The sequence below is a fragment of the Pipistrellus kuhlii genome, unplaced genomic scaffold (genome assembly GCF_014108245.1).
Source record: "Pipistrellus kuhlii isolate mPipKuh1 unplaced genomic scaffold, mPipKuh1.p scaffold_m20_p_14, whole genome shotgun sequence".
NCBI classification, from domain to species: domain Eukaryota; kingdom Metazoa; phylum Chordata; class Mammalia; order Chiroptera; family Vespertilionidae; genus Pipistrellus; species Pipistrellus kuhlii.
Genome location: NW_023425449.1, coordinates 42,830,558 through 42,842,869, shown reverse-complemented (window position 1 = coordinate 42,842,869; position 12,312 = coordinate 42,830,558). Strand labels below are relative to the sequence as shown.

Below are 12,312 nucleotides of genomic sequence, written 5' to 3'. Positions count from 1 at the left end.
GGGTCACAGTGTTTTGGTTTTATTGATAATTGTAATTAAGGTTCAGAGTATTCCTTTGAAAGGTAGAAACATCTATCATTTGGCTCAGCTGATAGAGTGTCGGCCTGCAGACTGAAGGGTACCCGGTTCAGTTATGGTCAAGGGCACATACCTTGGTTGCAGGCTCCTCCCTGGCCCAGGCCCTGGTTGGGGTGCATGTAGGAGGCAAACAATTAATGTGTTTCTCTCACATCGATATTTCTCTTCATCTTTCCCTCTCTCTCACTCTACCTGAAAATCAATGGGAAAATATCCTCGGGTGAGGATTTTTTTTTTTTTAAAAGGTATGTTTTTAGATGATAGTTATAGAGGAGACTGGTCTCCTGTCAGTGCAAAGATTAAGCAAAGTTAAACTGTAAACAAGGGACATTTAGCACACGTAGCAAAACACAAAAATGAAACAGAGGTGTTGCTTCTGGTGATGCAATTTTCTAAACAGTGAGTAACACTTGCTAAGGTTCTGAACAAAGTCAGTCTTCCATCACTTTACTCCATAATCACATTCTTAGGAATTTAGTGTACACTTAAACTTTTATTAAAATCACACCACTGCCAAAACTGGTTTTGGCTCAATGGATAGAGCGTCAGCCTGCGGACTGAAAAGTCCTGGGTTCAATTCTGGTCAAGGACATGTACCTTGGTTGTGGGCACATCCCCAGTAGGGGGTATGCAAGAGGCAGCTGATAGATGATTCTCTCTCATGATGCTTCTAACTCTCTATCCCTCTCTCTTCCTCTCTGTAAAAAATCAATAAAATATATTTAAAATAAATAAATAAAATCACATCACTGTTTATCTTCAGTAGACACAGTTTCTGGCTTGATGTCTAGTTCAGAGGCAGGACAACATTGTACAGAAGAGTTCTCTGTATTACAGAATATCTTCATCCCACCCCCTCTAAATATCAACCCGATAGCGTGACCACCAAGACGGACCTCCAAACATTTCCAGCACATCTGGTATAAATATTCAAGGAGGTGGACCCTTCAGATAATGTTCGTAAGCTGGTTCCTTTGTTGTTTATATTTCCTTGATTTTTCTCTTTGTTCAATAATTTGAAATTGAAATATAATGATGCTGTGGTCCAAGTTTTTTTTAACACCTGTCATTATTTATTCCTATTAAAGTTAAACTTAACTGACTAGGAGTAATGAAAGAAAAATTTCTTCTTTAAATATGTTATGACCTTGTGTCTTATATCCATTAGAAAATGTCTTGGACTGAGTAAGTAGAAGCTACACTTGACACTCTCAGGACCAAACTAGAAATACAACTAAAATACACCCTGTTTCAGAAAAAACACCCTAAAAAATCAAATGAAGACTAGCTGGAGAGAGCCCTCATAACCCAGGACAGAAAGTGGAGTCCACAGAGGCTGGTAGGAAGTACTGAGATGCAAAAGGGATGGCCAGGTTCCCACAGACAGCAGCTGAATGTCTGGAGGGATATCTCAGCTGTGGAGGTTTCCCATTGAGAACTCGGGGTTCTAAACCCAGTCTGGGCTCCCCAGCCTAGAGCACCAGAACTGAGAAAGGTGCCCACAGAACATCTGGCTGTGAAAAGCAGCAAGGTTGCTGTCTGCCAGGGAGAGAAGGCTGGAAATGCAGTCACCCCCCCCCCCCCTTCCGTATAAGGCTAACATACACAATTTCATGTGCAACCACTTACCTTAAGCTCTGGGAGAGGGAGGGCAGAGTGGCTGGAGCTCTGGGAGGAGAGTCCAGGGTTGGGGACTCCGGAATTGGAGCTTCGAGAGCAGCCACCCCGCATTCCAGTGCTGAGTCATTCCCTCATGCTTCTGAGGACAGCTTCCCCCTGGACCTTTGCTATCCAGGCTGTTTTTTACCTGGAGAGGCAATTGCCCCATGCTGTGGTCTATCACCTGAGGCCAATCAGGGCTGATAACAATCAGACAGCAGGCAGAAGTGGGTCTCTGGAGGCTTTAAGTCTTTGCCTGATCTGATTCTGGGCCCTGGGCTAGGAAAAGCAGACCCTAATGGTCCTTTCCAAAGATACCCAGCTGAGGGAGCCACAAGCTGTGGATTACTGATAACTCCAAACAAGATACACAGGTTCGGTCAGAAACTGTCTAACATTGTCCTGCACTAAAACTTGGAGTCATAGCAGATCTACCTAATACATAAATACAAACCGAAACAGGCAGCCAAAATGAGGAGACAAAAAAATGACTCCCCGAATGAAAGAACAAGAGAATGCTTCAGAAGAAAAGCTAAATGAAATTGAGCTAAGAAATTTATCAGATATAGAGTTCAGAATAATGATGTCAAAGATGCTCAACAGCATGAAAAAAGTTATAGTAACTATGAAAAAAGATCTGTCAGAAATAAAAATAAAAAAGACATATCACTAATAAAGAACACATTGGAAGGAATACACAGCAAATAAGAGGAAGTCAAGGATCAAATCAGTGAATTAGAAGACATGATAGAAAAAAAAAATCACTCAGAGAACCAAAAAGAAAAAATTAAAAAAACAGGAGGACAGCTTAAGGGAGCTATGGGACAACATGAAAGGTAACAATATTCTCATAATAGGAGTGCCAGAAAAGAAGAATGTGAGCGAGGGGTAGAGAACATGTTTGAAGAAAACCTCCATAGCTTGGTGAAGAAAAAGAGCACACAAGTCCAGGAGGCACAGAGAGTCCCAAGAAGAACAATCCAAACAGGCTCACACCCAGGCACATCATAATTAAAATGCCAGAAATTAAAGACAAAGAGAGACTCTTAAAGGCAGCAAGAGAAAAGCAATTTGTTACCTACAAAGGAGCTCCCAAATAAGGCTGTCTGCTGATTTTTCATCAGAAACTGCAGGCGAAAAGGGAATGGCATGAAGTACTCAAGATAATGAAAAGCAAGGATCTAAAACCAAGATTACTTCATGCATCAAGGCTATCATTCAAAATAGATGGTAAAATAAAGAGCTTCCCAGACAAAAAGAGTTCACCACCACCAAACCAGCACTGCAAGAAATTCTAAAGGGACTGCTATAATGAGAAGAAATAGAGAAACATAGGCATACAGAATTTAAAATGGCAATAAATAAGTCCTATCAATAATACCCTTAAATGTAAATGGATTATATACTCCAAGCAAAATATATAGGGTAAATAAATGAATTAAAATCCAATTATATGCTGTCTACAAGAGACCCATCTCAGAACAAAAGACTCACACAGGATGAGAGTGAAAGGATGAAAAAAATTTTCCATGCAAATGAAAACAAAAAAAAAGCTGGGGTAGCAATATTCATATCTGACAAAATAGATTTCAAAATAAAGGCCATCATAAGAGACAGCAAAATTTACCACAAAATACTAAAGGGATTGATCCAATAAGAGGATATAACCCTGGTAAAATAGGCACCCAATATAGGAACACCTAAATATATAAAAAAAATTCTTGAGGACTTTAAGGGAGAGAGTGACAGAAAAGGGAGAGAGTGACACAATCATAGTAGGAAACCATAACACTCTTCTGACTTCACTGAATAGATACTCTGGACAAAAAAAAATTAACAAGGAAACAGAAACTCTAAATGACACAGTGGGTCAGAAATTTCTTAACATTTATAGAACATTTCACCCCAAAGCTATAGAATATACATTCTTCTCAAGTACTCATGGATCATTCACAAAGATAGACCACATGTTAGGACACAAAACAATTCTCTACAAGTTCAAGAAGATTGTAATCATATCAAGCATCTTCTCAGATCACAGTGGAATGAAATTAGAAATTAACTACAGTATGGGAGAAACCAAGATGGCAGCATAAGAAAACACCTAAACTGCTGCCTCACACAACAATTTCAAAACTACAGACAGAAGTTTTAGTTCACAACTAAAAGACAGAATAGACGGCATCCAGAACCACAGGAAAGCTGGCTGAGTGGAAATTCTACAACTAGAAGGAAAGAGAAAAGCTCACAGAGAATCAGAGGAGCTGCAAAGGATGAGGCACGGAGACACGCACTCAGAGAGGAAGGGCGGCTGAGTGCCTGGCTGGTGTTCTCTGGCAGGAGAGAGAAGGAAGCCCCAACTTCACTGAACCCCAGTTCTGGGCTAAACCCCGTGGACCCAGGCTGGACTGTCAGAGAGAAAGGCACACAGAGAATCGGGGAAGCCACGGTGGGCAAGAGTCACTAGTTATCCCTAGCAGAAGGGAGTCGGAACCCCAGTTCACTCTCCCATACCTTTCTGTAGTGCTGATGTTTAAACTCTTAAAGTAATTGATCAAGGAAGAAAGGTAAATGAGTGTTAGTTTTTATTTGGTGTTACATTACTTGGCTGTGTTATTGATCAAATTGAGCCATCACGCATGTTATTGCCAGATTAGTCTTTAATTACAATCAGTCTCCATTATTAAGTACTTTGCACTTAGATTCTATTTTCAATTTTGCTTTTATAAAATTTCCTTTAAAAGATTTTAATTTTGGAAGAAAAATGTATCTGAAAACTTTTTTGTCACTTTGATGCTCTCCAACTTTATAAACAAATGATGACATAGTAAAAGAAATGTCAATTTCAAGAACCAACTTGTTTGAATTTCAGTTTGGAAAATATTTTTATTTTATTTTTATTTTTATTTTTATTTTGGTTATAAGAATCTTTAAAGGCAACTTTAAGATGAAAATTCTGACATAACTAAATTTTATGTCAAAAATTATTTCTCAGATACTGGTGTTAATTTCTTTATCTTGAGCCAACACAAATCAAAACTAGAATTTGTATTATATTTTAAACTAGTTGTTCATTTTATGCGGAATTATGGATTTTTTATTTATTTTTTCTTCTGCTTAGGAAATACCACATCGGAGCCAGAGTCCGGCTGCGGCTGCTGGATCTTGAACTTACGTCCAGGTTCCTGGGAGGGACCTCAGACACGACGTTACTGGAGGCGGATGCAGTGCTCCTGGGGCTCCAGGAGAGCAGAAACCCCAGAGTGAGAGAGGAGCCTCGTGAGCAGTGAAGGACTTGCTTGGTGTCTTCCCTCCTTGGTACCACCCAGATGGTCGTCGGCAATGTAGTTAGAAAACTGAATAAATGATTGGAAGAAGACAACGAAAGCAGTAATTGTAGCTCTTGTTTGTTAGAACTTCCTTAGCTGTATCTCTCTTCCCCTTTTGTACCATTTCCCCCTTTGTTTGGATAGTGTAACCTGTACCGAGCAATGCTGTGATTGAATAAACACGCTGTGAGCGCTGTGTGCCGGCACGTTCTAACCCCAAGAACAGCAGTAAGTGAGACAATCGCTCACATCATGGAGCTTACCCTCGACCAGGGGAAATAGACAACAAATAAGTGAAAAACGTAGTGTATTAGAGAGTGTCGTGTGCTGAGGACAAAAATAAGGGAGGGCTGAGGTCCGAACAGACTTTTTCCCGAAGAGGACATACAGGTGGTCAGGAGGCCCCTGGGAAGGTATTCAGCATCCTGGAAAGGCACATCCGAACCACAGCGAGGTACCACCCATCCCTGCTGGGATGGCCGTTAACAAAAGGACAAGAAGTAAGAGAAAAGGGAACCCTTGTGCACTGTTGGTGGGGGTGTCAGTTGGTACAGCCACTGTGGAAAACAGTATGGAGGTTGCTCAAAAAATTAAAAGAGAGCTACCAGCATTCCACTTACGGTATTTATCAGAATAAAATGAAAACACTAACTCAAAAAGATGTTCATTGCAGCATTAGTTTCAGTAGCCGAGATATGGAAACAACCTAGGTTGCTGGATGAAGAGGTAAAGAAGATAATGTTAAATACATAAATTGGAATATTACTTGGCCATAAAAGGAAGAAAATCATGCCATTTGTGATAACATGGATGGGCCTTGAGGGAGTTATGCTGAGGGAAGTAAGAGAAAGCTATAGACCACATGATCTCACTGATATGTAGAATTTAACAAAAGGGGAAAAAACAAGCCTATGGATTTAGACTAGAGAATAGATCGATGGAGGGGGATACGGAGGGTGAAGTGGGTGAAGGGGATTGAAAGGTATAAATTTCCAGCTATAAAGTAAGTCATGGGATGTAATGTACAGCATGGTGACTATCGTTCATGATACTGTATTGCAATTTGCCAGTTGCAAAGAGAGTAGATCTTAAAAAAAAAAAAAAAATTCTTAATATATTTTTATTGATTTTAGAGAAGAAAAGAGAGAGATGCATCAATGATGAGAGAGAATCATTGATCAGCTGCCTCCACACCTTGAACCTGCATCCCAGGCATGTGCCCTTCGATCCACTGAGCCAAACCAGCTAGGGCAAGAGAGAATATCTTAAAAGTTATTTTTACAGGAAAAATTTGTGATTAGGTATGGTGATTGATGTTAACTAGACTTATTGTGATAATTTTGAAATACGTAAAAATATAAAATTATGCCTTATATCTGAAACTAATGTGTTATATGTCAATTATAGAAAAAAATAAAGCAGGGGCCCTAACTGGTTTGACTCAGTGGATAGGGTGTTAGCCGCAGACTGAAGGGTCTGGGGTTTGATTCTGGTCTAGAGCATGGACCTCAGTTGCAGGCTCAATCCCAGGCCTCAGGCAGGGCATGTGTGGAAGGCAACCAATCCATGTGTCTCACATCGATGTCTGTCTCTCTCTTTCTCTCTGTATCCCCCCTCCCTTCCACTCTCTAAAAATCAATGGAAAAAATTCCCAGGTGAGGATTAACAACAATAAATAAATAATGTAGGGAATGGGGTTATGTTCTCAGAATGACTGAGATTGAACTTTAGTGTCAATGGAAGGCCTCAGATTTATGGAAAAGATTTTATTTTTCCACAGATATAGTATTTTGAAAAAACTATTCTATGAGCTTTTTATTGTTATTGAAGTTAATTGATTTATGAAATTATACTCGTTTCAGGTCTCCACCATAATGATTTGATATTTGTACATAGCGTTTCATGCTCACAGTAAGCCTCGTTACCATTCGTCACCATTCATAGTCACCAGGAATTCACTTATAAATAATGGCTGGAGGAAATGGAGCAAGCCACCTGAGCCTCTGGGGAGGAATATTCTAACAGGGAATGGCCAGTGTGAAGGCCCCGAGGCAGGACTATGCCTTTCCAGTTTAGGGAACGGAAGAAGCTGAGCATCTGAGCGGAAGAGGAGGAGTACAGAGTACATGAGCCTGGGGAAGTGAGAGACCAGGTGTAGACTTGGGCCTTTTTACTATGAGATGGAGGATCACTAGCGGAATTGAGCAGAGGAGGTCTGGTACCAGTCAAGGGCACATGCTCGGGTACGGGCTCAGTCCCCAGTAGGAGGCGTGCAGGAGGCAGCCGTTCAATGATTCTCTATCATCATTGATGTTTCTCCCTCCCTCTCCCTTCCTCTCTGAAATCAATAAAAACATATTTAAAAAAAAGGGGCGGGGGGAAGAGGTGGGAGAGACCAGGGTTTTGAAGCATATCCCCAAACTCCTGAGGCCAACATGACTGGAATACCACGAGACTAACACTACAGGCTGGTCAGACCATGGGGCTGACTCAGGATTGCATTACCTATATTCATATCATTTGGTTTTTAAAAATACACATTTTGGTATAAATTCCTAAGGGGAACATGTAGTTTATTTGAAAAGACCATAGCCTTTCCCCATGTTTCTCTCAAACTAATTACAAAGAACTCAGATGTTCTTAGCCAAAGGATGTAGGAAACTCGCTGATCAAATGTCTTATTGACATTCCCATACCTGCCTTCTGCAAGTGGAAATGGAACAGGGCTTGGAATGTAGCATCTCAGCCTCCAGGTGAGGAGTTCTATGGATCCTGATCATCCTGTGGACAGATGGAATCTTTAGAGACCAAAAAATGGCTCAGATTACTATCATTTGCTTCACAAAATTGCCTGCTTGAAAAAAAACCCTCTCTTCTGCCCTACTCTTATGTCTCAACTCATTCTGGTTTGGGGAAAAATGCACATGAGGCTGTGATAGCAATAATTATTGCAAATGAATGAATAAAGGCAGACAAGATTCTGTGTCTTCCCCAGCAACACTTAAATGCAGCTTTCATTTTAGATGCAGCAAATACCACAGAAGCCAGTAGAGAAAGATGTCCCAGCTCCCAAACCATAGTGAAAGTGGGAATTCCACTCAGGCAGGCAACTGAGACAAGGATTGTGGGTAAATGCTGCAAGCTTATTGGCCAGAAATAATGGCATGTCTCAGTTATGTTGCTGCATAACTATCTTTTAGACATAGTGACGCCCAGTGTACTACTAACTTCTCAAAATAGAACCACAAAATGGATGACAATTTAGGTAATCCCATGTCAGTGATTTTTTTATTTTTTTTTAATATTTCCAGTGCATTAGTCATTTCTACCTTTGATAACACCTTCCCCTTTTCCATGCACACTTTGCTGCAGGAGGTAACAAAATTCGACATGACTGGTGGACCAGGAAAAATCCTGGCAAATCCATCCAGAGGGTATTATACTCTAACTTCAGTGTCACCTTAAGGTGAGGAGCCAGGACTAGAAAAACCAGAAAGAACAAGAAAGAGTGATTATTTCTGGTAAACCAGAAATTAAAGTCTTTTTTTTTTTCTTTTCAGAAATTAAAGTCTTATGTAAGGTGAGTTAACTTTACAATGGTTACCTATATAAAAAGAGGTGATATGCAAATTAACCCTCACACTGTCACAAGATGGCTGCACCCACAGAGTAGGCGAGGTTCCCCAAACACAGGATGGCTGCGCCCATAGCAGAGGTGGGGTTCCCATAATGAGCGATCAGCAGGGACATGAGGCTGCATGGCGCCAGGCCGAGGAGGGGGACCTGAAGCTGCACCTCAGAGCTTGATGGGGGGCCTGAGGCTGTGCCCCCCACCCCACCTGGCATGCACCAGGGTATCAGGCTGTGCCTTCTGCCCGGCAGGGCTTGACAGAGGTGGAGCTGGCCAGGTTTGGATCTTGCCCAGGGGGTGGGGCTGGCGAAGTCTGGGTCTGGAATGATTTTGAGGTGTGTGCGGGTGTGTGGGGACTTGACTCTGGGTCCTGCGGTATGCCCCAGACTCTGACAGGAAGAATTTTCTTTAATCTCTGACACTTCTATTATAGAGAAAGGGCAAATGGCAATATTAAACTATTTCCTCTAATTAATTTCCTTTTAATGTGCACGAATTTCGTGCACTGGGCCACTAGTCTTCTCAATAACTCCCAGCCTGCTAGGTGGGGTTGCAGGACGTCCTCTGTGGTGAATGCTCACTGTTCCGATGGGCAAGGAGGACCACAGAGCTCCAGGTGATTAAGGCAGCACAGTGTCTCTCTAGCGAGGAGCTGGAGCCAGTGAGGTAAGGTTGCGCATCCTCAGAGGCCTGGGCTCCCGTCAGGAAGGACAGCTCTGAGGCCGGGCCCAGGAAGGAAGCCTGGGGCGTGGAGCGGTTTCCTCCCGTCAGGCGTCTCTGTTTCTTTCCATCCCAAGGCGGCTTCCTCCAGCGCAGGGCCTGCCCTGGGGGATGTGCATGTTGGGACAAAACACTAGTCTTCACCTCTATTGCAGGCATGGACGGGCCTTCGTCATGCTCTCCAAACTCCCTGGCCTCACTGGTGTCACAGGTCTGCGCAGTCGGTCCCTGTGGCGCCAGCAGGCCCTTCACCTGCCCCCCTCCCGTGCCCCCCCCCACGCCCCTGTGGCCGGCAACTCTCCCTCAGCCTGCGTTTCTCACAGAGGCCGGCTTGGCATCCATCACGAATCATCGCAGGGACACATGGAGGACAGAATCTGTTCCTCTACCCGTTTCTAATGCTATGTGAACACGGTGCCAGTTAATAAAGAAGGTCCTTTTAAATGTTATTGATCAGAATAACTTTGTAAACTCCTGCTGAGTCAGGTTTCAGTTGCTGGGGGTTACGTAAATGTGTACGCCACGAATCTTGCCCCTAACACTCGCAAATGAGTTAGTCCGTCTCCTGTCCCCAGATATTTCCCGCTTTTGGGAGTGGAGAGCACTGAGCAGCCCGGATGGTTCCCATGACGCCAGGCCCCTGGCGTGGACACAGCGTCACCGTGCGGCGATTTCCGGGGGAGGTGGGCAGTGCTGCTCGCTCCTAAGCCGCCCTGTGCTAACTGTGACGGTCACCCTGGCTGCCAGCTGCTCCGCTTACTCACTGTGCTGCTGCTTCCAGTAACCCCCACACTGCTCCTTCACTGCCGGGGCCTCGTTCAGAGCAAGCAGGAGGCTTGGGTTTCCCTGGCAATGGAGGAAGCCAAGTTTTCTGTCCACTCTGGCTGGCCCTGAGCTCCACTCAAGGCTACAAAATTTCAATTATGGGAAATAAATAAATTCCAACAGAAATGGCTGCAGCCACGAAGTGAGCAGGAGGCTTGGGTTTCCCTGGTGAAGGAGGAAGCCAAACTTTCTGGCCAGCCCAGGCCTCTGCTCAAGGCTACAAAGTTTCAATTATAGAAGCTAAATAAATCCCAGATTCCAGGGCCTCTGCTTGGGTTGCTGGGGGATGTGGCCAGCCTGCAAACTACCACAGGCCCCTCGCCCAGGCCACCCCACATCCCAAAGGAACCCCCACCCTGATCCGGAACACCCTTCAGGACAAACCAGCCAGCCCCCACCCATGCACCAGGCCTCTATTCTAATAAAAGTAATATGCAAATTGACCATCACTCCAACACACAAGATGGCTGCCCCCATGTGGACACAAGATGACCAGCAGGGGAGGGCATTTGGGAGGGACCAGGCCTGCAAGGGAGGGCAGTTGGGGGTGACCAGGCCAGCAGAGGAGGGAAGTTAGGGGTGACCAGGCCTGCAGAGAAGGGCAGTTGCGGGGTGGGGTGGGGGGTGGGGACCCAGGCCTGTGGGGGAGAGAAGTTGGGGGGAACCAGGCTTTCAGGGGAGGGCAGTTAGGGGCAAACAGGCTGGAAGGGGAGCAGTTAGGCATCAATTAAACTGACAGGAGAGTGGTTAGAGCAGTGTTTCCCAACCTTCTCTCATGATGAGAATCACCTGGTGGAGTTGTTAAAACACAGATTCCTGAATCCCAACTAAGAAGTGCTAAACTAGAATTTTTGAGGACATATAGGTAAAATTGCATACCTAACTTAGTGCTCTGTATATAAAATCTGTCTTAGAGCACTAGTTAAGTATACAATTTTACCTATATGTTCCCAAAAATTCTAGTTTAGCACTTCTTAGTTGGGATCCGGGAATCTGTGTTTTAACAACTCCACCAGGTGATTCTCATCATGAGAGAAGGTTGGGAAACACTGGGTTAGAGGGTGATCAGGCTGACAGGCAGAAGTGGTTAGGGGCAATCAGGAAGGCAGGCAGGTGAGCAGTTGGGAGCCAGCAGTCCTGGAATGTGAGAGGGATGTCAAACTGCCTGTTTAAGCCTGATCCTAGCCCTTAAGGGGTCCCAGATTGGAGAGGGTGCAGGCTGGGCTGAGGGACACCCCCCTCCCATGCACGGAAAAGAAAAAAAAAGACCAACACGCAGAAGTGTCAGGCTCACCATGGGACAAATATTGTTTCAGAAGGAAATTGATGCTGGTGTCACCGGATGGTCACCAGAACTAATTCAGCACCGATAGGAATCCCCAGTTTAAGGTGCGATGAAGAAGGAAAGCTCTTCAGTCACTGCAGACAGCTCAATAGTGTGACCGCTCAATTATGAAGCAGCAGCACGCTGTTCCACGGCTGTGAGGTGGCCCTGGGAGGGCACCTGCTGCTCTCCAGGCTGCCTGCCCCAGCTGCCCCCTGTGCTGCTCCAGTGAGATGGGTGTTTTCCGTGCTTTGGCTCCAGCCAGGGGGAAATACCTCTCAGCCTGGATGGCAAGGGATTGATCCTCCCAGAGGCAGCGTGGAGCTGACTTATATAGAGAGAAGTCCCCACCCCTGGTTCCTGATTGGTCAGAATGGAGCTATTCTGATTGGCCAGTGAAGATGCTGAGGGGACGTAGCTGTGCAGCTCCTACTGGACAGGAAAAGTCTCAGTCCTGGTGGTTGAAACAGGATTCCAGGAACTCCTATGTGAGGGCTGGCTCAGCTGTCAGACACAGTGCAGGTCAGGGCCGGCTTCCCAGGTGCAGCGTCCATGGGAGTCTGCCACTCAGAGATGGTTGTCGGCTTTGCTTTTACATTGGAGCCCAATGAGCCACAGAAAACCTTGTTGGTAGATGTCTTCTTCCTCAGGGTCAACAGTAGTTTCACAAACCTGACAACTCTGAAACTGCTTTTTTGAAGAAAATGAAGAATTTAAAAATTGAACAATCAATGGTCTAAAATGGT

At 44.4% G+C, this 12,312-nt stretch overlaps 1 protein-coding gene across 1 annotated transcript in view; it reads left to right on the top strand.

Annotated features, from left to right (window-relative positions):
- The window catches only part of MRPS28 (mitochondrial ribosomal protein S28), a 72,123-nt gene extending 66,861 nt beyond the window's left edge, over window positions 1-5,262 (top strand). The window contains exon 3 of the mRNA XM_036437307.2: window positions 4,859-5,262. Coding sequence (XP_036293200.1) covers window positions 4,859-5,027 — 169 coding nt within the window. The 3' untranslated portion in view covers window positions 5,028-5,262. The remainder of the gene's footprint in view (window positions 1-4,858) is intronic.
- The last annotated feature ends 7,050 nt before the right edge of the window (window positions 5,263-12,312 follow it).